The sequence below is a fragment of the Cyprinus carpio genome, chromosome A23 (assembly GCF_018340385.1).
Source record: "Cyprinus carpio isolate SPL01 chromosome A23, ASM1834038v1, whole genome shotgun sequence".
Classification (NCBI taxonomy): Eukaryota; Metazoa; Chordata; class Actinopteri; order Cypriniformes; family Cyprinidae; genus Cyprinus; species Cyprinus carpio.
In genome coordinates this window covers 19,169,112-19,191,587 of record NC_056594.1, presented here as the reverse complement: position 1 = coordinate 19,191,587, position 22,476 = coordinate 19,169,112, and the positions used below count along the sequence as shown (strand labels likewise).

The 22,476-nt window shown below is 38.4% G+C and overlaps 2 protein-coding genes across 2 annotated transcripts; both read left to right on the top strand.

The window, feature by feature from the left end:
* Positions 1 to 2,547: 2,547 nt before the first annotated feature.
* Positions 2,548 to 4,759, top strand: LOC109088531 (early growth response protein 1-B-like). Its single transcript, XM_019102689.2, has 2 exons — positions 2,548 to 2,839; positions 3,032 to 4,759. Exons 1-2 carry the CDS (start codon positions 2,563 to 2,565, stop codon positions 3,997 to 3,999), a joined length of 1,245 nt encoding a protein of 414 aa, XP_018958234.2. The 5' UTR covers positions 2,548 to 2,562; the 3' UTR covers positions 4,000 to 4,759.
* An 8,468-nt stretch (positions 4,760 to 13,227) lies between these two features.
* On the top strand, positions 13,228 to 21,244 carry si:ch73-290k24.5 (F-box only protein 41). The gene is given in 13 exon segments (XM_042713588.1): positions 13,228 to 13,992; positions 14,640 to 14,832; positions 15,169 to 15,242; positions 15,346 to 15,584; positions 16,254 to 16,384; positions 16,457 to 16,540; positions 17,296 to 17,411; positions 17,563 to 17,715; positions 18,485 to 18,580; positions 18,655 to 18,773; positions 19,647 to 19,805; positions 20,886 to 21,001; positions 21,120 to 21,244. Coding segments are annotated over 13 exon segments (2,169 nt in total). The 5' UTR covers positions 13,228 to 13,363; the 3' UTR covers positions 21,180 to 21,244.
* Positions 21,245 to 22,476: the final 1,232 nt, after the last annotated feature.

Here is a 22,476-nt window from a genome sequence, read left to right as displayed (position 1 = left end):
TATTAGATTTATAGATCATCGTGATAGCTAAATAATCTAAAGTAAACTGTTAGGGAGGACAATATTTTACCCTATACAATGTTGAAAACCCTGGAGGTGCAAAAATATTGAGAAAATCATCTTTAAAAAGGTTCAAATTAAGTTTCTTAGAATGCAATTACTTAATCAAAAATTAATAGATATATTTGACGGTAGGAAATGTCCATACAAATATCTTCATGGAACATGATCTTTACTTAATATCCTAATGATTTTTGGCATAAAGGAAAAATTTATAATTTTGACCCATACAATGTATTGTTGTCTATTGCTACAAATATACCTGTGCTACTCATGACTGCTTTTGTGCTCCAGGGACACATATAACAGTTTACAGTAAACATGTTCAAAATAGCATTTTAAATTCCTGACACATCTGTCTCTACATATACACTGTAGAATACACTCTTAAAAGAATAGTTCACTCAAAAAAAGAGGAAATTTGCTGAAAATGTATTACTCATCAGGCCATCCAAGATGAGTTTGTTTCTTCATCAGATTTGGAGAAATGTAGCATTGCGTCAGCGTCTCAGCAATGGATGTGAATGGGTGCCGTCAGAATGAGAGTCCAAACAGCTGATAAAAACATCACAATAATCCACAGCACTCCAGTCCATCAGTTAACATCTGGAGAAGACAAAAGCTGAAACAAATCCAGCATTAAGATGCTTTTAAATAAAATATGAGTCTATAATCCATAATAACACTTCCTCCAGTGAAAAAAGTGTTCTGGTTTGAATCAGGAGAGAAATCTGCACAGATCAAGCAGCGTTTAAACAGCTCTAAACAAATATGTGTCTGGATTTTGATGTGAGAGACAACAGGAGATGCATTTTTTAGCTGGAGGAAGTGTTATTATGGATTATAGACTCGTGTTTTAGTTAAAAACATCTTAATGCTGGATTTGTTTCAGCTTTTTGTCTTCTCCAGATGTTAACTGATGGACTGGAGTGCTGTGGATTATTGTGATGTTTTTATCAGCTGTTTGGACACTCATTCTGACGGCACACATTCCCCAAAGTTTTTTGGGGAACCAAATCTGGTTCTTATATGGTATTGTGAGGGAATTGGAACATTTACTTTTTAAGAGTGTAAAACACAAATAAATGCAATGACTTTTCACATGATTAGATTATTTTACCTGGTAGTCAGACAGCTAAACAGAAGGATAATGCTTGAATATAATATGCATACTAAAGTCAGATGATTTTAAAGGAATGATAAGTAATTATAAGCATTGGGGATCTGAGACCTTAAACAAACAAGAAGACTTACTAATATTTAAGATGTGCTTAACACCTGTAAACTGCAACAACAACAACAAATACATTTACTTGAAAAGCAAAATTGCACAAGATATTACAATTTATTTTTATTGAATAAAAGCGCATGCATTTTCCCCACTTGTTTAGGCACCTTTCAAAATGAACCAATTTATTTCTTATTCCACAGCAGCGTTGCATTCATATTAGAATGAACCGGGCATCCCAAGCTCCACCTGAGTCTCATCATCTAATAAATGAAATCTCCATGGGTGCTTAAGGCTGGATGCTGGTTAAATGTTATTATCAAAAGAAACTTTATGACTAATATTTGAAAAACATTGATGCAGCTGCAGTGCAAATGCGCGCCACGGCTCATTAGGAGATCTGGAGAAATGAAGCGTTACATAACGCGATAAAATGAGACGCAACTCAACGATTCAGAGCAGATGTTATTCTCAGTCAGGCTTTTACCGTGTGATCATGATCTTACATCGTTTGCACTTTTACCGTGTGATCATGATCTTACATCGTTTGCACTCTTTCGACCTTATATTAGCCATATGAACGTGTACAAGCATAATAAACGATAGGCTTTTGTTTGTCTGGTCGATTTAGCATTACATTTAGAAGCATTATTGCACGCGGGTAGATCCTATGCATGTGTGTGCATGCAGGACGCAGTGTCGCTGTCCGCGGTGCTGAAACCCTCTGAATGCTGATGCATCAACTGCACAACTGTTTTCCTTTACAAAACATCAGGAAAAAGGAGCAGTTGATGCAGACCAGCAGTTACGCGACAGATGGGTGTAGATGCAAAACAGAGGCTTGATATTTGACACATTTCCTGTTACAAATCAGCTGAATCTCTAAAATGCAAACAAGTGTGGCTCGTCTGTGGTTAAAAGTCTGTTATATCTGCATTGCATGGGTGTGCATTCAGTGTCTCGCTGCTGCGGTTTATCGTTTTAACCCGTCAGATCGTCTGTCAAAAGTCACCCGAGGCTATTTCACTTTGACTCTGTTCCATTGCGAACATAATGGCCGACTGTCATTCAAACGCGCCTCATTTTTCCGCAATGGTCTAAAGGAAAGTCGCCGCTACGTCACGCCCCGTGCCCATTTTCGTCAAAAGTTCTCTCTCTCTCTCTCTCTCCCCCGTGCCCATTTTCGGAGGGGAACCCCGTCACATCCTCTGCCCATATTTGGGCAAGAGCCGTCCAGATTCAGCACACGGCGGGGAATCCTCCTGTCGACGTAGATGAGCGGTGGGCGGAGCCTCGGCGGAGCCGAACGATATAAAAGCGGGACGAGGAATTCCGGTAAACGAATCGACGGAGACCACAACCTGAAGCAAGCCTTACTGGAAGGGAATCCCAAAGCAGGATTGCCAATCGGAAATTATTCCTTGTGGATTTTGCGCCAGTTTCACGTCGATATCATGCTGAACACCGTGGACTTCAGTGCTTTGGATCTGCTTTGCGCACAAAGCCTTCCTCTGGAGGGACAATCCGCCGTTCAGAATCAACCTGATGCTGGTAAGCACTGGATTTGATCTTATTCACATTAAATCAGTACATTAACTTCTAAAAGCACCTGATATATTGATAAAAGAGATCAAATTGCATGCAATGACCTGAATGCAACAGCACACTTATAGTTTGCATTCAAGTCCTGATGCAGTGAGTCAACAGCTTATGTAACGCATTTCTCTCCTCTTCTTCTCGCAGCTTGCGGTTTGTTGAAGCCCAAAGCGGAGCCGCTGGACGCCGGTTTCCCCGATTGCTCCAACGATGGCTTCCCGCCGTCGCCGCTCACTTACACCGGCAGCTTCTACGCGGAGACCGGGCCGTGCAGCGCAGACGCGCTTCTCAGCATCCTAACAGAGATCGTCGGTATCTCCGACACCTTCTCCGATAACTCCCGCGGAAGCGCGCTGTCGCGCCAGGAGTCGCTGTTATCCACCGGCAGCTCGCTGGGCTCACCGGAATCGCTGTGTAACGACTCCTTGGACGAATTCGCGGAGGCGAACTCCCGCGTCAAGAGCGAGTTTGGCGGCGGCAGCTGCTGCAACGGCGGTGATCTGTTCGACGGATTCGCTTCCCACGAGCCGTCAGACCTGGATGACATCATTGACCTGCTCTCTCCATTGGGTCCCGAGACCGACTTGGTTTTGGACACGTGGATCAAGCAAGAGCCTTTGGAACAGGCGAGCGCGCTAAACTTCCAGATTCCCGTCGCGGCGCATGAGAACAGCCTCTACCGGACCATCTCGTACCCATGCGCCACGACCGCGTTCCTGGACTCGCTGCTGGCCACCAACACGCGGAGCACCAAACCGCGCGTCAGGAAGGGTGCGGCGCGCGAGAAGCCGTTCTCCTGCCCGGTTGAGAACTGCGAGCGCCGCTTCTCGCGCTCCGACGAGCTCAATCGCCACGTGCGCATCCACACCGGCCACAAGCCCTTCCAGTGCCGCGTGTGCCTGCGCTGCTTCAGCCGCAGCGACCACCTCACCACCCACATGCGCACGCACACCGGCGAGAAGCCGTTCTCCTGCGACGTGTGCGGGCGTCGCTTCGCTCGCAGCGACGAGAGGAAGCGGCACGGACGCGTGCATCTCAAGCAACTCGAGAGGATGCAGCAGAAGACGGAGCTCCTGGCCGCGGCGTGCGCCTTTTCCCTCCCCGGACTCGCGTAAGCTCGCGGCGCTTTCAGTTGGTTCCATTCTACCCGAGGTTTATGGCTCGCTCGCACGCACGCACGCGCATGCAACGCATGTAGCTCATGTGCCAGAGCAGCTCTGCAGTCTGAGAACTGGAAGTGGAAGAGTCTATAACAAAGCCTGAAGCGAGCTTGGCACGCGAGGGAACGCTTAAAAACTCTTTGTCTGCAGAGCCAGACGTGTTTCAGCACTTCCGGCGGACAGCGCCTCGTTTAAGTCGCACAAAACCATGTTGTTGTTGTTTTTTACCTGCGCTGACGTCGTGAACGTCGCTCTCTCCAACCTCAGATGTTGTTTCTGAAATCTCATGCATGTCTTGATGTGAACGTGTACTTGTTACCACGCTGGCATGCGACACGTCGTTGTATTTTGATACATCACTTTATAAAGCACACGAAAAGAGCTCTATATATTTGTACGTTATTGACCGTAATTTTGTATCGTCGATTTTCAAGAGAGTATACGAAGAATCTATCTTATAGATTTTCATAAGTGATTGTATTCCACTTTTGACAGTAGAATGTGTTTGGTTGGTTCTTGGGAACCTGAAGCGCTAGAGTATTTAAAACTTCAACCTCGTAGTTGAGTTGCAGTAGCACACTTGGATGTGCAGATTGGCCTCTGGGTTCTCCTGAGGTCGTTTCGATATTATTGTCTTTTTGCCTTTGAAAACTGTTCTTGTGCAATGAAATGAGGCTACTGAATGTTTCAAATAAAACTTTATTTATTGACTTTATTCCGAGTCTTTAATGATTATGCCAACACACATCTATTCATTAGGAAACAAGCTCCATACTGTTGTACACAACTGCTCACTGTTTACTAGTGCTACTTTCCACATTGTACAATAATAGTAAATGAATGTCCCAGCTTCTGATGTATAAGCCATACATCATAAAATCTTTCATACTAGGAAAAGCAGCAATAAAAATAAATAAATAGAATTTTTTTTTTTTTTTTAAAAAGGGAAAAATTTAAGTTCTTCATTACACCGCAAAATATGCTAAATAAATATTTTTTATTCCTATATTTTAGTAATTCAATAATATTTGGGTTAAAAGACATACTGGTAATAAAATGCAATAGTATTTAAAATTAAATAAAAATATTTGTATATAGTACTTTTCCCTAAACTGCAGAAATTAACAAATTCATTAGATTCAAATTTCATACAGGCAATAAGTTAAATTAAATTAAATAAATAAATACATAAATAAAGTTATTTTTTTAGTTTTTTTTTTATGAATATAATTTTTTTTTATTTAGTTTTTTTTAAATTTAGTAACTCAACAAACTCAAAATGGTGCAAGAAAAAAAAAACTGTTAGACTTTTTAAAAATACTGAAAATTACTTTATTTATTTTTGTACTGTAGTAATTAAACAAAACAAAACTCAGATTTCATACACTGTAAAATCCAATAGTTTACCTTACTTAGATTTAATTAGTTATCTTTACTTAGTTGTTATACTTACTAGGTTTTATTAAGTTTCAGCTACTTTCAAGGCAAATAAAACAATTTACTTACTGTTTTGGAAGTGACAATTACCCCTTAAAATATTCCAAGTAGTCCCACAAAGGAACCAATGACAATTAATAAACCAGTTGAGAGGCAGCAGTGCACGTAATATGTTTTGTGCTAAATTGCCGTTTTTTTTTTAGCTCACCATTATAGTGATTAGCGTTCCTTTGGGTGGGCAAACTTGAAACTTCATTTATGTTACTATAAATGTTTTTTTTTTTCTCTGTTAATGCGCAGCAATGCATCATGAAATCAGAATTTATTTGATTTCAAAAGAGAAGTAATAAGAAATAGGTTGCTTTTATAAAATGACCCCTATTTTTTAATTAAGCCCCATGTTTTTTTTTCTGTGTGTGCGTGGTATAATGAAATTTTTTGAGATTTTATTTTTCATTCCATGCATACCTTGATATGCTTTTTTATATAATCCTTAAAATAGTGTTTGGTAATATTGCTGGAAGTCACATCACACAGACTTTTAAAACATTCAATCACGTTGAATCACCCACAAACAACAATGGTAAAAAAATTTAAGTTTTTTTTAATTATTTTCATTAAATTGGTAACAAATAAGCCCCCCATTTTTATTGATGCTCTTTTTTTGTGTGCTACCTACTGAAACAAGACAGCAAATAAAATTGGAAAATCAAAAAACAACAAACTGTAAAACAAAGCAAACTGCATAATTTATTCTGCGCAATGCATTACTGGGAGTCAGGTGAAGCAGTAGCTATACTAAAGGTACCGGTGAAAGTAAACCTAAATGAAAGGATCAAGTACCCCCTAACAGTTCTTTTTTAGTTACTAGAACTCTTGTGTAAGTTACCCTATTACTAACTAAGCATTTGTCAGTACAAACATACTATTCCCTATTTCACTTTTTACTTAGTTTTTTTTTGTCAAGGCAATCCCAGGTTTTTGCATACTTTTTTTAAGTAAGCCCAAACTTATAGATTTTTACAGTGTGTACTGTAGTAATTAAACAAAACAAAACTCAGATTTCATACAGCCAAATAAACAAACAAACAGGTTAAGTTCGTTTTTAACTCTAAAAATACTGAAAAAAAAAAGTAACTTTTTAGTACGTTTTCTAATTCTCATTAATTTGCAACTACATGTCTACAGAGTAGACTGTTGAGGGTAGGTTTAGGGTTAGTAGAATAAGTTGACATATACTTGCAAAGTTTCTCATAATCAGTATGTTGTATGTTGTGGATCCATCAAAATAAAGTGTTATAAGATATTAAGCAGACAGTCTAGTTATACTCCAATGACTGCTGGTTGACATTTAGTTGCAAAGTTACTATCTGTTGAATGCCTGAAGTAAAAGATCAAAATAAAATGTTACCAAATATTTCTGGTACATGTACGTTCGTGAAACTGTACGTTACATTGAAAAATAAAGTGTTTTATAATACTTTTCCACTTGGTCGTTTTCACATTAACGACATGTCAGTCTAGCGTCATCTATTGGTGGACAATGGAACACCTCAAATCTCTCGTTTCTGTATTTCTCTCTCTCTCTCTCCGTGTGTGTGTGTGTGTGTGTGTGTGTGAGAGAGAGGAGAGAGAAAGAGAGAGAGAGAGAGAGAGAGAGCAAGAGAGAGAGAACTAAGTTACAGTATATCAACTCACTCTATCTAATAGGCCTAGAGAGAGAGAGAGAGAGAGAGAGAGAAAGAGAGCGAGAGAGAGAGTACTTTTAGTACTTATAAATAGATGTATAAATAGATACACCAACAGATGGCGCTAGACTGTCATGTCGTTACTGTAAAAACGACCAAATACATATGTTAATACTGTTCCTGTGGCTCAGTGGTAGAGCACTGCATTAGCAGCGCAAAAGGTTGTGGGTTCAATTCCCAGGGAACACATGTTAGGTAAAAAAATGTTAGCCTGAATGCACTGTAAGTCGCTTTGGATAAAAGCGTCTGCTAAATGTAAACGTAATATGTGCACTATTTGTAAGCAGCCCAGCTGTAACTGCTTTGACAATACAAATGTACAAACGCCAATAAAGCTCACCTAAATTGAAAAAAAAAACAAAAAAAAACAAAGAGAGAGAAAGATTTTATTTTTTTTTTTAAGAAAAAGTAGCGTATTCGATCTCTTAGATTCTGCATTCAAACATATTTAATGTATTGTAATTATGGACACAATTTTTCCGTATTTTAATCCAACCAAGTTGTTCTCGGTTTGAGCTTCAGCACCACGTGAGTCTGGACAGCGCCGCTCGCGCAAGGCAGTCACAGCGGCGCGTGCCCGACAGAACGTGACGCGCGCGCGCGCGCGCTCCCACATATATGTATTTTTCTTACCGCTCTGTTTCACGTTCCTCGAGCGGTCCGCTTCTCCCAGACCGGGAGTGACGTCAGAGGCGACCGGAACAACTGGGTCCGCGGAAGACGAGAGTCCAGACAGAGAACCAGAAGAACCGGTGGGTTTTTATTTTTTGTGTTTAATGCCGCACTTTCATTTGAATTAGGCACTGCATGCTTCTGGATGATGCACATGAAGTTCTTGGGCTGGGTCTTGTGATACATACACATTCCGACACAAGACCAAACCGATTGATGCATTTTCACTGTGTAGATGTTTCTTTCAATAATAGTTGCAACATAAAACATGCTAGTGAACCTTAAAGGAGAAAGCATGAGCAGAAGACTGCATTTGTGTAATCATGCACGCATGCATATTTCTAGACTGTATTTCATCCTCGCGGTGTTCATGGAGCTTTTCTCTGACCGCAGCTTTTGTCTTCATCATATTCATGCGGAAATAATAACCTTGAGCGCGCGCGCGCAGAGTCATGCGTGATTTCCAGCATGTCACCTACAGTATCTCTCACACATTTTAATTCACGAGTGTGCATCTGAAATGTTTGAAATTATGTTGAAAATAGAATATGCTCTGGAATGACATTAATGATTCTTCCTTACTCCTGTTTAATTCCTGATCATGTACAGAATAGTTTCCCTCTTCTAATTAGACATACTTCTTGAAGTTCAATACAGTAAAAACCTTTAGCAGTTATTGAAATTAAAATATGAAAAATATTTGTATGCATTAAATTGAGCAGTAAAGAGATTTATAATGTAAGAAAATATTTCTATTTCAAATAAATGCTGTTCTTTTGAACTTTCTATTCATCTGTGAATCCTGAAAATTAAAATGTATCAGTTTCCACAAAAATATTGTGCAGCACAACTGTTTTCAACATTGATAATAATCAGAAATGTTTCTTGAGCAGCAAATCATCATATTTAGAATGATTTCTGAAGATCATGTGACACTGAAGACTGGAGTAATGATGCTGAAAATACAGCTGCACATCATAGAAATAAATTACAGTTTAAGACATATTCACATAGAAAACAGCTGTTTTTAAATTATTATAATAATTTACAATTTTACCGTTAATGCTGTATTTTTGAGCGAGTAAATGCAGCATTAATTTGCAGAAGAGACTTAAAAAACATTTTTTTTAAAATTCTCACTGACCCCAAAATTATAATGTGCAAACTATATAAATTATAAAACTATAATGTGTATTGAATATATTAGAGCATTTTGGGAACTAAATTGTCACCATTATCCATAAAACAGAAGTAAAATCATTAATATTATGAAATCTATTTTCAATTATATTTACATTAAAAATGAATCATAAACACTCATGGAGAGATGGAGAGACAATTAGTGTATACTTGATATTCTAGTAGATATAAATTAAATAAATTCCATAAAGAAAGCAGGAAGGAGAGAGACATTAAAATATGGGTGGCGCCGTTGCGAGCACATGATTTGTTTAAACAAGAGTGAGACTGTGAACAAATACATACCATAAAACAATATACTAGCAGTCCTGGCACTCTAAACAAGATAAGACATGATCACAGGAGAACAAAAACAACACTTTATACTCATATACAGGTGCATCTCAATAAATTAGAATGTCGTGGAAAAGTTCGTTTATTTCAGTAATTCAAATCAAATTTTGAAACTCGTGTATTAAATAAATTCAATGCACACAGACTGAAGTAGTTTAAGTTTTTGGTTCTTTTAATTGGGATGATTTTGGCTCACAATTAACAAAAACCCACCAATTCACTATCTCAACAAATTAGAATACTTCATAAGACCAATAAAAAAAAAAAAAAAATGATTTTGGCTCAATTGTTTGTCCTTCTGGAAAGTATGGTTCATTTACTGTACATGTACTCAATACTTGGTAGGGCTCCTTTTGCTTTAATTACTACTGCCCTCCATTCGGCGTGGCATGGAGGTGATCAGTTTGTGGCACTGCTGAGGTGGTATGGAAGCCCAGGTTTCTTTGCCAGTGGCCTTCAGCTCATCTTCATTTTTTTGGTCTCTTGTTTCTCATTTTCCTCTTTACAATACTCCATAGATTCTCTCCGGGGTTTCAGGTCTGGTGAGTTTTTTCCAGTCAAGCACACCAACACCCATGGACATTTAACCAACTTTTGGTGCTTTTGGCAGTGTGGGCAGGTGCCAGATCCTGCTGGAAAATGAAATCAACATCTTCAAAAAAGCTGGGTCAGCAGAAAGGAAGCATGAAGTGCTCCACAAATCTTGGTAAACGGGTGCAGTGACTTTGGTTTTCAAAAAACACAATGGACCAACACCAGCAGATGACATTGCACCTCAAATCATCACAGACTGTGGAAACTTAACACTGGACTTCAAGCAGTTTGGGCTATGAGCTTCTCCACCCTTCCTCCAGACTCTAGGACCTTGGTTTCCAAATGAAATACAAAACTTGCTCTCATCTGAAAAGAGGACTTTGGACCACTGGGCAACAGTCCAGTTCTTCTTCTCCTTAGTCCAGGTAAGACACATCAGGAGTGGCTTAACAAGAGGAATACGACAACTGTAGCCAAATTCCTCGACACGTCTGTGTGTGGTGGCTCTTGATGCCTTGACCTCAGCCTCAGTCCATTCCTTGTGAAGTTAACTCAAATTCTTGAATCGATTTTGCTTGACAATTCTCATAAGGCTGTGGTTTTCTCTCGGTTGGTTGTGCATCTTTGTCTTCCACACTTTTTCCTTCCTTCCACTCAACTTTCTGTTAACATGCTTGGATACAGCACTCTGTTGAACAGCCAGCTTCTTTGGCAATGAATGTTTGTGGCTTGCCCTCCTTGTGAAGGGTGTCAGTGATTGTCTTCTGGACAACTGTCAGATCAGCAGTCTTCCCCATGATTGTGTAGCCTAGTGAACCAAACTGAGAGACCATTTTGAAGGCTCAGGAAACCTTTGCAGGTGTTTTGAGTTGATAAACTGATTGGCATGTCACCATATTTGTTGAGATAGTGGATTGGTGGGTTTTTGTTAAATGTGAACCAAAATCATCACAATTAAAAGAACCAAAGACTTAAACTACTTCAGTCTGTGTGCACTGAATTTATTTAATACACAAGTTTCACAATTTGAGTTGAATTACTGAACTTTTCCACGACATTCTAATTTATTGAGATGCACCATACTGTGTAAGTGTAAGATGAGATGGATGAGTCTAGTGGTACATTTTTTGCTCAGCATATAGTGCTTCAAATTTAGAATGAAGATTGTTTTTTGTTTTATGTGTATTGTTATAGGTGTTCTGTGTGTGATATAATTTTATGGAAGAGCAGCTGCGGCATTTTGTTCCGATTGTGGGTAGATGATGACAGAAGTTTCAACTGAAAGCACAGAGATTCTATATCAGTGCACACTTACACACACGCACACACACACACACACACACCACACACACACACACACACACACACACACACACACACAACTGAAAGCACAGAGATTCTATATCAGTGCACAGTTTCCCTCTATTACATCACTTCCTATGAGAACATACATACGAAACAACAGCAGATTAATAAATGAAGTTTGGCTTGATGCATTAAAATATGTTAACATAATGTGTTAATATATTAAAACCACCAATAGATGATGGGGGGAGGACACAGAAATGATACTCACCTTTAGATTTAGACAATTTAAAAGCACTTTAAAATACAACAAATTGTGTTGTCATGGAAACTTGTATACTCATAATTGTTTGAATATTACTAAAATGATTCCTTTTGTTCCATTTTTATTTTGCAGGTGCAATTGTGCATGAGCCTGTTTTGGACTGAAAAGCTCCTAAAAGCACCACAGAAGACACTGAATTGCCCCTATAATGCTCCAAAGTTACCGAAGGGGCCGAAACACTTCTGAAATGCCATTAAAAAAGTAACTGAAAATACCTTGAAATACACCAAGACACTTCTGAAACAGCCCTAAAGCGGTCCTTAAGTTACTGAAACGCCCGAAAGATACTGAAATAACCCTTAAACACTCATAAAAGTTACTGAAATGCCCTTGAAAGACTGCAGAAGATACTGAAACACTTTTGAAATGCCCTAAAAAAATCTCCTAAAGTGACTGAATTGCCCCTAAATTCTCTTAAAGTTTCCTGAAACACCATTGAAATGCTCCAGAAGATAGTGAAGCACCCAAAACGCTTCTGAAGTTACTAAAAGGCTCTTGAAACACACCAAAAGATACTGAAATGTCCCCAAAATACTCCTAAAGTTACTAAAATACCTTTGAAACACCCAGAAGATACTGAAATGCATCTGAAACACCCCTAAAATGCTTCTAACATTACTGAAAAACCTTTGAAACATCCAGAAGATACTGAAATACCTTAACAATGCTATAATGTTACTTAAATGCTGCTAGTTACTGAAACATTCCTGAAACACTCCTAACGTTCCTGATATATTCTCAAAACGCTCCTAAAGTTACTGAAACGTTACTGAAAATTCCATGAAACACTCCTTAGTTTACTGAAACGTTCCTGATATGTTCTTGAAATGCACCTAAAGTTCCGGAAACATTCTTGTAATGCTCCTAAAGTTACTGAAACATTCCTGAAACTTTCTTGAAATGCTCCTCAAGTTCCTGAAACGTTTTTGAAATGCTCCTGAAGTTTCTGAAACATTCTTGAAACACTCCTAAAGTTCCTGAAACATTCCTGAAATGCTCCTAAAGTTCCTGAAACATTGTTGAAATGCTCGTAGTTACTGACACTTTCTTGAAACTCTCCCAAAGTTCCTGAAACATTGTTGAAACACTCCTAAAGTTCCTGAAACATTCCTGAAATGATATTATAGTTCCTGAAACATTGTTGAAACGCCTCTCCCAAGTTCCTGAAACCTTGTTGAAAACGCTCCCAAAGTTCCTGAAACATTGTTGAAAACGCTCCTAAAGTTCCTGAAACATTGTTGAAACACTCCTAAAGTTCCTGAAACATTGTTGAAACGCTCCTAAAGTTTCTGAAACATTCTAATGTTCTTGAAATGCTCGTAAAGTTACTCACACTTTCTTGAAACTCCCCTAAAGTTCCTGAAACATTGTTGAAACTCTCCTAAAGTTCCTGAAACATTGTTGAAATGCTCCTAAAATTCCTGAAACATTCTAATGTTCTTGAAATGCTCATAAAGTTCCTGAAACATCCTTCAAATGCTCGTAAAGTTACTGAAACATTCATGGATATTGTAGTTATTTTAATTGTTACTTTAATGAATTGTTAATTTATTTAATAATTCATTAATGTGCTTCTAAAGTTCCTAAAACGTTCTCAAAAATGATTTTAGATTCTTAATTTAATAAAACATTCCTGAAGTGCTCCCAAAGTTCCTGAAACGTTCTTGAAACGCTCGTAAAGTAACTGAAACGCTCCTGAACTCTGAATGATCTCACCATGCGACTCAGGAGTTGTTTTTCGAGCGTGTGAGTGCGTCGTTGCAGAATGTCGACCAGCACAGAGCTGCCGTTACACTGCCCGACCTGTGGAGAGGCGTGTGGGTTTGGGGAACACCTTTCCAGCGTCCGCTCCTGCCAAAAACTCTGTCTGACCACTCGCCGGAGCTCTGAGGGCGGACTGATGTCCCTTTACACCCAGCGAGAGAATGAAATCGACCGCCCCCTGCGGCTGGAGCTCCTGGATGCCCTGAGCTTGGCTCGTCCACTCCGAAAGATCCTCATCCAGAGAGACTCGCCATCATCTCGGTCTCCAGTGCTGGCGGTCGCCGTGAGCTCCAGAGCTGCAGAAGCAGAGGCAGACACCGGACACACCGTGGCCCAGCTGGGAGTGCCGTGGCTGGGCAGGCTGGCACTGGAGGCCCGGCTTCAGCAGCTGGCACTGGAGGTGCAGGAGCGCGTGTCGCTCAAACTGGAAGCACTGCAGGACGAGGTGAAGCGGAGGAGCACGGAGGTGAGGCGGGCCAGGAGAGAGAGTGAGCGCATGCACAGAGAGAAGCAGCAGGCGGAGGAGCGGGCGGCTGAACTGGAGCGGCAGGTGGACATTTCCGTGGAGATGCTGGCCAGCCTCAGATATGAACTGAGAGAGAGAGACGAACAACTGCAGCGCAAACAACAGTGAGTGTATGTTTATATTAGAGATGCACTGAAATTCCGGCAACTAAATAAATTTGTCGAATTTATTTTGCCGAAATGCTTAATTAACTTTTCTGATGGCGTGTTTTAAACATGTCAGTGTCTATGAAATGCACACAACTACTACAGTTAAACATGTCAGCTAGGGGTGGGAATCTGTAGGTACCTTAAAACAGGGTTGCCAGGGTTTGTGTAACAAAACCAGCCCAGTTGCTACTCTAAAATACCCCAATGATGGCCAAACCTAGCCCAGCCATGTTCTGGGAAAAATTATCAAATCACATCCCGGGGGTCCTGTTCAGTCGAAACATGTTCCATGGTTTGCTTTAAAAACGTTAGATGAACATCCAACTAAAATGTTTCAGGGAAAAAAGTTCCATTAATGATAACGTATAAATAATGTTTTGATATTAAAGACCAGATTAAAGCCCAACTTTGAATGAATGTTCTATTAACGTTACAGGAGGAATGTTTGTTCATAACTTTGAGAGAACCTTCCCAGAACGTTCTGATAACATTCCCTGTTAGCTGGGATGTAATATTGAACACCCAAACTGAATTGCCACAACTTCATTTTCAGTATTGATTTTGATCTATATAGAAACTTTAATTTTGGATTCTGTGTTTAGGGAAGTGTGTGAGCTGGACAGGTTTGTGCGAGACACGGCGCTCCAGGAAGCCAGTGCAAAGATCCGTCTGCAACGCTTCATCGAGGACCTGCTGGAGAGAGCCGAGAGAGCCGAGACGCAGCTGCAGAACCTCCACGATGACGTCACTTCCCCTCACAGATACCTGGCAGGAAGCAGAGCATCCGGCTACCAGGTACAGAGATGAACTCTTACTGGACTGAAGCAGCTCAGCTTTACTTGATTCTCCATCAATCATGTTTTAGAGTCTCAAATCTGATCATCAGGATCTTTTGAGGAGTGTTTGTTTCCAGAAGCTTTACTTTCACTGTTTCCTCAGCGGAGGAAATCTTCATTCACAAGCCTCCAGAACATCTCACATCTTCTGAGGAGCCTTTATTTCTTCATCTCTCAATCACTGCATTATATGTTTGGATCATTTCCATCTCATCTTACCGAGACACTATTGGAGATATAGAGTGACCACGTATATTTCTCATATCAGCAGTGAATGTATTTGTGTGTTTGACAGAGGAGTTACAGCGTGTCTGGGATGAGCAGGAGATCTTCGCATGTGTCTGATTACAGAGCCACTCAGTACTACAGGTACATTACATTGCTGCTTAGGAGAAGCTACTAGGAGGTATAAATGACTGTGATTGTCTTGTGATGGCTGCAGTAATGATGTGATGTGACTGGCGTGTCTCAGGTTCGAGCGGAGGCCCCGCACGGTGTCGGTGGGTTCGGGCGGCTGTGAGGGTCACTGGGACGGACGGCAGTATCAGCATGTGCTGTGTGGAGCCGTTGAGGGGCCCGACAGCGGCTCCGAATCACCCTGGATGATCCAACACACACACACTGACGCCGATTCAGACAACTGGTCACTTTACACTGCAGACTCACAGGACGACAGACAAAAAACAGGATGGAGTACATGAAGTAGCACAGGTGCACAGGTAACACACACACACACACACACACACACACACCTGAAAAATCTACATCATAACAGGAGTTCTGACCTTTGTCACAGAAAGTCTTCTTAGTTGCCTTTTTCTCTATCACGCTTTAGAAATCATCAGAAGTTATATATCAACTGAAAACTTAAAATGTCAAAATTCATCCTTTGAAACCCATTTTAAAATCAGACAGTGCATTACCTTGGAAATGGTACATCAAAATCATGTTACAAAATGTTTTCATTCATCAATTATAAAAATGTAAGTCTGGATAGTGCACTTTAATGTTTATGTTCAAAAATGTGAGTGACAGTTAATGGGTTAAACGAAATGAAATTGAGCAATTTTTTTAATATATTTCCAGTTAACATATGTTACAGTATTTCAAGTAAAGAAAATGTTTATATATATATATATATATATATATATATATATATGTATATATATATATATTATATATATATATAATTATCCTGATTCACACATGAAGACACATTGAAAAGAAGAACTGATTGTAGTGATTATTAATTATTTGAATAGATTTTTAAAGTAAACATAGTAGATTTTGCCTGTACAAAACTCTCTGCCGTGATTGCGTGCTGTTGCTATGTGGTTGCTAGGGTGTGAAGTGTGTGATATCTGTTGTTGTTGTGATCAGGTCTGGATCTGCACTGGCGTGGGAACAGATCCAGTGAATCGGCCGTGTGTTCGGAGCGTCTGAGGCTCAAAGCGGCGCTCTTCTGTGTGTTCACTTATCTGGACACGCGCTCGCTGCTCACCGCCGCTGAGGTGTGTGTGTGTGTTAGATATATGATGTGTGTAATGTGTGCTTCAGTGTTTAAGTGTGTGTCTCTCTCTCAGGTGTGTAAGGACTGGTGCAGTGTCGCACGTCATCCTGCTGTTTGGATCAGAGTAACACTGGAAAACACACGAGTGTCATCAAAGGCAAGAAAACACACACACACATAACACACGTTTGTTTCCCAATATCAGTAAGGACATCTAATGCTATTTTATCCTAACAGAACTAACAATACTTTCTTAAAGAAAACACACACATACATTTTTTTTTTTTTTTTTTTTATTTTTGTAATTAATATGTTTGCATTAAATTGATTAAAAGTGACAGTGAAAACATTTGAGTGAAAGAAATATAAAAATGAAGATTAAATCCATAATATTACAGTTTTACAATCCAAGAATTGCACATAAAACACCTCTCATCTCTTGCAAAATGAAGCACTGCATTCAAAATATCACAAACACATCTCAAAAGGAAACGTTTGCAAACACCATCGCCATAATATTAATTCCTGTTAGATTTTTGTGTGTTACATAGAGAATTGTGTGTTGGGTTTTGTAAAAAGTGTTTTATGAAATTACATTCATTTGCACAACTTGAATCCACAAACGCTTCATCCATCCAAGCAAAACCAGCAAAGCATCCAAATCAGCAAACATCAACAGAAGACAGAAACTCAGTTCACTTACCTCTTCAGAAGCTTATTTCCATTCATTATTTCCACATGCAGGCCACAAACCCTTGCCAAAATGGCTTCCCCAGCTAATAAAACTGACCATCTCTAGAGGTCACTGTAGAGCAAAGGCCATCCTAACCTCCTGTGTGTGTGTGTGTGTGTGTGTGTGTGTGTGTGTGTGTGTGTGTGTGTGTGTGTGTGTGTGTGTGTGTGTGTGTGTAGTTCCTGATGACTCTGTCTCAGTGGTGCTCTCAGACTCAGTCTCTCGTTCTTCACAACCTCAAACCTCGATCCCGTGGCAAGAAGGAGAGCAAAGACGAGTACTTGCGCAGCACCAGGTGAAACACATATGTGTTTATATATATTTATATATGTTTACTTATATTTAGTATAAGTTTTCATATTTAATGTCATTTGTTCACATATATATTCTTTCGCATGGTAGCCAGTGTGTTTTAGTGAAGAGTGTATTGGTTTCTCTGTGTTGAGGGGTGGGCTGGAGGCGGGGCTGGAGGCGGTGCTAAAGGCAGCGGGGCGGAGTCTCGTCTCTCTGAGCGTCTCTCATTGTCCCAACATTTTGACGGACAGATCTCTGTGGCTGGTCAGCTGTCACTGTCGCGCGCTGCAGTCGCTCACATTCAGGTGACATAAACTGCTTCTCATAAATTAATATTAGATATTACATTATCATTAAAATATTGCAGATGCTTTTCTATATATGCCATATTTTTTATTTTATATATATAGTTCACATTCAGGTGACATAAACTGCTTCTCATAAATTAATATTATCCATACACTGTCATATTTTTATTCATTCATTCATTCTTCATATGCAGTTTTTTAATCTTTAATTACATTTTTTTTAATCTGTTCTTTTAACTTTAAATCTGTCAGATTGATAGAAAAATAGACAGATAGACAGAGTCATGTATGTGGAATTGAAGTTTGTGTATGTGGACCGAAAAAATTTGTACATAATCTGAAAGCTGACAATAAATAATCTCTCCATTGATGTGTGGTTTGTTAGGAGGAACTAATATTTGTCCCTGAAGTATTACAACTTATTGAAAACCTGGAATCAGAGGGAGCAAAAAAATCTAAATATTGAGTAAAATCATCTTTAAAGTTGTTCAAAATTAAAGTTCTTAGCAATGCATATTACTAATCAATAATGAAGTTTTGATATATTTACAGTAGGAAGCTTACAAAATATCTTCATGAACATGATCTTAATATCCTAATGATTTTTGTCACAAAAAAAAATTGATAATTTTGACCCATACAATGTATTGTTGTCTATTTCTACAAATACACCTGTGCTGCTTATGACTGCTTTTGTGCTGCAGGGTCACATGTTACCGTTTGTTATGAATGGTAAACTTCACACAGCTGATTGTGTTGTGTTCAGGAGCGCGTCGGATCCGGCGGGACAGGAGGTGATCTGGGCTCTGGGAGCGGGATGCAGGAACATCACGACGCTGCGCATCGCTCCTCTACAGCCGTGGTGAGGGTGGTTATGTTTATTTTCTTTAGCGCATCCATCAGCGCTGATCACATTACCGCTTTTTTCTCGTGTAGCCTGCAGCCCGGTCGCTTCAGTAACCGCTGCTTGCAGACGATTGGCCGATGTTGGCCGAACCTGTGCCGTGCGGGGGTGGGCGGGGCCAGCTGCGGCGCGCAGGGATTGGCCTCTCTGGGTGAGTGACAGGTCAGGTGATGCGTGAGCAGTGCTGGGGAAAGTTACTTTTAAAAGTAATGCATTACAATATTGCGTTACTCCCTAAAAAAGTAACTAATTACGTTACTTAGTTACTTTTTACGGAAAGTAATGTGTTACGTTACTTTTGCATTACTTTTCAAATCTGGGCTGGGCTTACTTGTAAAAAGTTCTATTTTTAGTAAATGTAAAAGCCCTTCCACAACAAAAAGTTAAATGAATACGCCTCAGGCTGGAGGAAAAGTAAATTATAAAATACAAAATAAATGTGTGTAATTGTGTAATTAAATTATAGTTCCTTATGAAAATGTTAACGATTACAAAGAGGGTTACATCTGAATATTTTCTCACACACAAAGATTTGATTGACTTCTTTCCCAAATTGTTACTGGCTGCTTTAAAATATGAGACACCAATATTTCAGGAGTTTAGGACGCATTATTTGATGACCGTATTATTTCCTATTTGGGTTTATGTACATGCTTTGTTTCTTCAGATGAACTGTTTTTGCCAAAGCATTGTTGGATGCCAGTGTTTCCTCTCATAACTATGCAAAGATTTGATTTCAAATTTATTAAACTATCTTATGATTTTAAATCAGTATTTAACCTCAAAACAATCTCAAAGTAGCGCTAAAGTCTGATTTTGTGGTGGCTGTGCTTTAAATTTAATTATTATAATTTTAATTCAAGTTATTGATTAATTAACTTTATTTGACCCTCTAACTCTAGCATTCTCTATTCTAATTCTATTCTTAAAAAACGTGCCCTTACTTGAAAAAAGTGATCTGATTACGTAACTCTCATTACTTGTAATGCGTTGAGACCTGAGTGTTCCTGGTGTGTTTCTGCAGCGAGGAACTGTGTGAATCTGTGTGAGCTGGAGCTGCATCACATGAATGAAGTGAACCAGGAGGCAGCGGCGGAGATCTGCAGAGACGGTCTCCAGCTGCTGCACACGCTCAGCTTCATCTCCACACCCGTCACCGCCAGAGCCCTCCTGCACTTCAGCAGTGAGCACTAACACAAACACTAACCACGCTTCATCTCAAGCACTTTCATTACAGTTTTACATTTTTATAATTTAATTTTAATTTTTTATTTGTTTACATAAATCATTATTTGTTTATGATTTTGTTTGATTATTATATATATTTGATATATAGATTATATAATATAGGAATATTAATATACATATTTATATATATATATATATATATATATCAGAATATATCGATATAGGTCTATATAATATTATACTATATAAATTAGTTTGTTTAATTTAGAATTATTTTTTTATTTTGTACATTATCATAATATTTATTTTGGAAAATGTTTTAATTGTTTTTATTTTAAATGATTTAGTTCCATTTTACATTTTCATCTTTTGAATATTTTTAGTAGCCATTTATTTTGTTTGTTTTTCATTCTAAAATTAAAATTTTACAATTTTGTATAAATTATTAATTTTTTTTAGTATTGATATACTTTAATTTTTTTTTTTGTTTTTTTTTTTTTTTAGTTTTGATATACTTTAATTGGTTATATTTTAAAATTTTCTAAAATTAAAATTTTACAATTTTGTATAAATTATTAATTTTTTTAGTATTGATATACTTTAATTGGTTTTATTTTAAAATTATTTAAATTTTTCAGATTTTAATTTTTGTATTTTTTTTTTTTTAATTGTTTTTATTTTAAAATATTGTAATTAAAATAAAAAGTATTCATTTTTATTAATTTATTTAACTAAATTTTTATATTTTAATTGTTATTATATTAAAATTATTTACATGTTCAGTTTTTTGGATTATATATTAGTTGTTTTTTTTTATTGTGTTTTTTTTTTTGGTTTTTTATTTTTGTTATTTTTATTTGTTTTTTTTTGTTTTATTTTTTTGCATTTTATTTTTTAATTATTTTATTTTTCAATTTTACAGTATTTTTTTATTTACATTGTACAATTTTATGATTTAATGAATGGTCATTTAGTGTGTTGATTATTTTATTCAAGAGTAAAACCTAAACTGACCGAAAACTCCAGTGATGAGCTCATGCACGTCTAACACAGCTCTTCTGTGTGTGTGTGAGAGGTGCGTGTGTGAGTCTGAAGTGTGTGCTGGTTCAGTTGAGTATCTCTGACTACTTTGAAGATGCCGACAATGAAGAAGCCAAGAGATTATTTGAGGAGATCATCAACAACCTACAGGTCAAACCAACCACCGCTACACACACACACATCTGAATCTCATCTAAAAACAATAAACAATGAAATCGAAATATCGGATATGTGTCTGATTGGAATGAAATGTATTTTATCTCCTCAGGCGTTGAGAAAGTGTCCGGCTCTGAGTGACGTTCTACAGATCAGAGTAAAGAAACCCTGAGAATCACGTCTGATCAGCTTCTGATTCACTCTCTCACACACACACACACACACACTCTCTCTCTCTCTCTCACACACACACACCCACACACACACACACACCACACACATACACACACCACACACACCCACATACAACACTCTTCCCTCTCTCTTTCTTTCTCCTCTACGCACACACCACACACACACACACACCACACACGACACATCTCACAGTCACACACCCACACACACCCACACACACACACACACACACACACACTCTCTCTTTCTCTCTCACACAACACACACACACACCCATACACACACACACACACCCACACACACACTCTCTCTCTCTTTCACACACACACACACACACAATTTTATTGTTTTTATGAAGCAAATTTTATGAAGCAAATTATAATGACCACAGACATAAACATTACAGGAGAACTTACTAACAACATTAAAATTGTTATATTTTAAAATTATTTTGTGTTTTTTGTTTTAAAATAATTTATGTACATTATTTTGATTTATTTCATTTTGAATAAGTGCTTTATTTTAATTGTTTTTTATTTTTAATTATTATTTAAAGTTTACATTTTTATTATAAAATTTTTTGCATTTTAATTAAATTTAATTTAATTCAATCCCCGCACACCTGACGGCAATAGATAGGTGCGAAGGAGAAAAAGACCAAAACGTTTTGAATATACCTGATGAAGGTCATGAGACCGAAACTGTCACGATAAGGGTTTTGTCTTGGTTCTCTCTGGACTCCATTCCCCATAAACCCCTGCCTAGGAACTCATTATTGCACCACACCTGTTTCCTATCAGTGACACTATAAAGGTTGCACTCATCCACACGCACATTGCTGATTATTGTTTAGCCTGACCCTGTTCCTAGTCTCCATGTTTCCTTGCCTTGCCATGCCTTCTTGTGTTTTGACCTTGGACTGTTTATCGGATTACTCTTTTGTCTCTCCCTGGATTGAACCTGTTTACTGGTGTTTGACCCTGCCTGTTTTGACCACTCTTGTGAATAAAAGCTGCATTTGGATCCTCAACTCTGTTGTCACGCCTCCTACGTAACAGAAAAATCAGCTGGTGTTTGACCCTGCCTGTTTTGACCACTCTTGTGAATAAAAGGTATGTATGGATATGGCAGCCTATTATTTTGCCCTTGAGAAGGGCACGGGATCGCTCGAGGACTATGTACAAGAGTACTTAGACCTCACTTATTTCTCTGATCTGCCAGACTGTGTCCTGATAGACTTTTTCTACGATGGCATTAATCAGCCACTCAAATCG

What these genes read in the sequence shown, in the direction of transcription:
- LOC109088531 (XM_019102689.2), top strand. Translation starts at nt 2,563, where the DNA reads ATGAGCGGTGGGCGGAGCCTCGGCGGAGCCGAACGATATAAAAGCGGG. An exon ending in TCAGAATCAACCTGATGCTG is followed by an intron (nt 2,840 to 3,031) that starts GTAAGCACTGGA and finishes TTCTTCTCGCAG; the next exon opens with CTTGCGGTTTGTTGAAGCCC.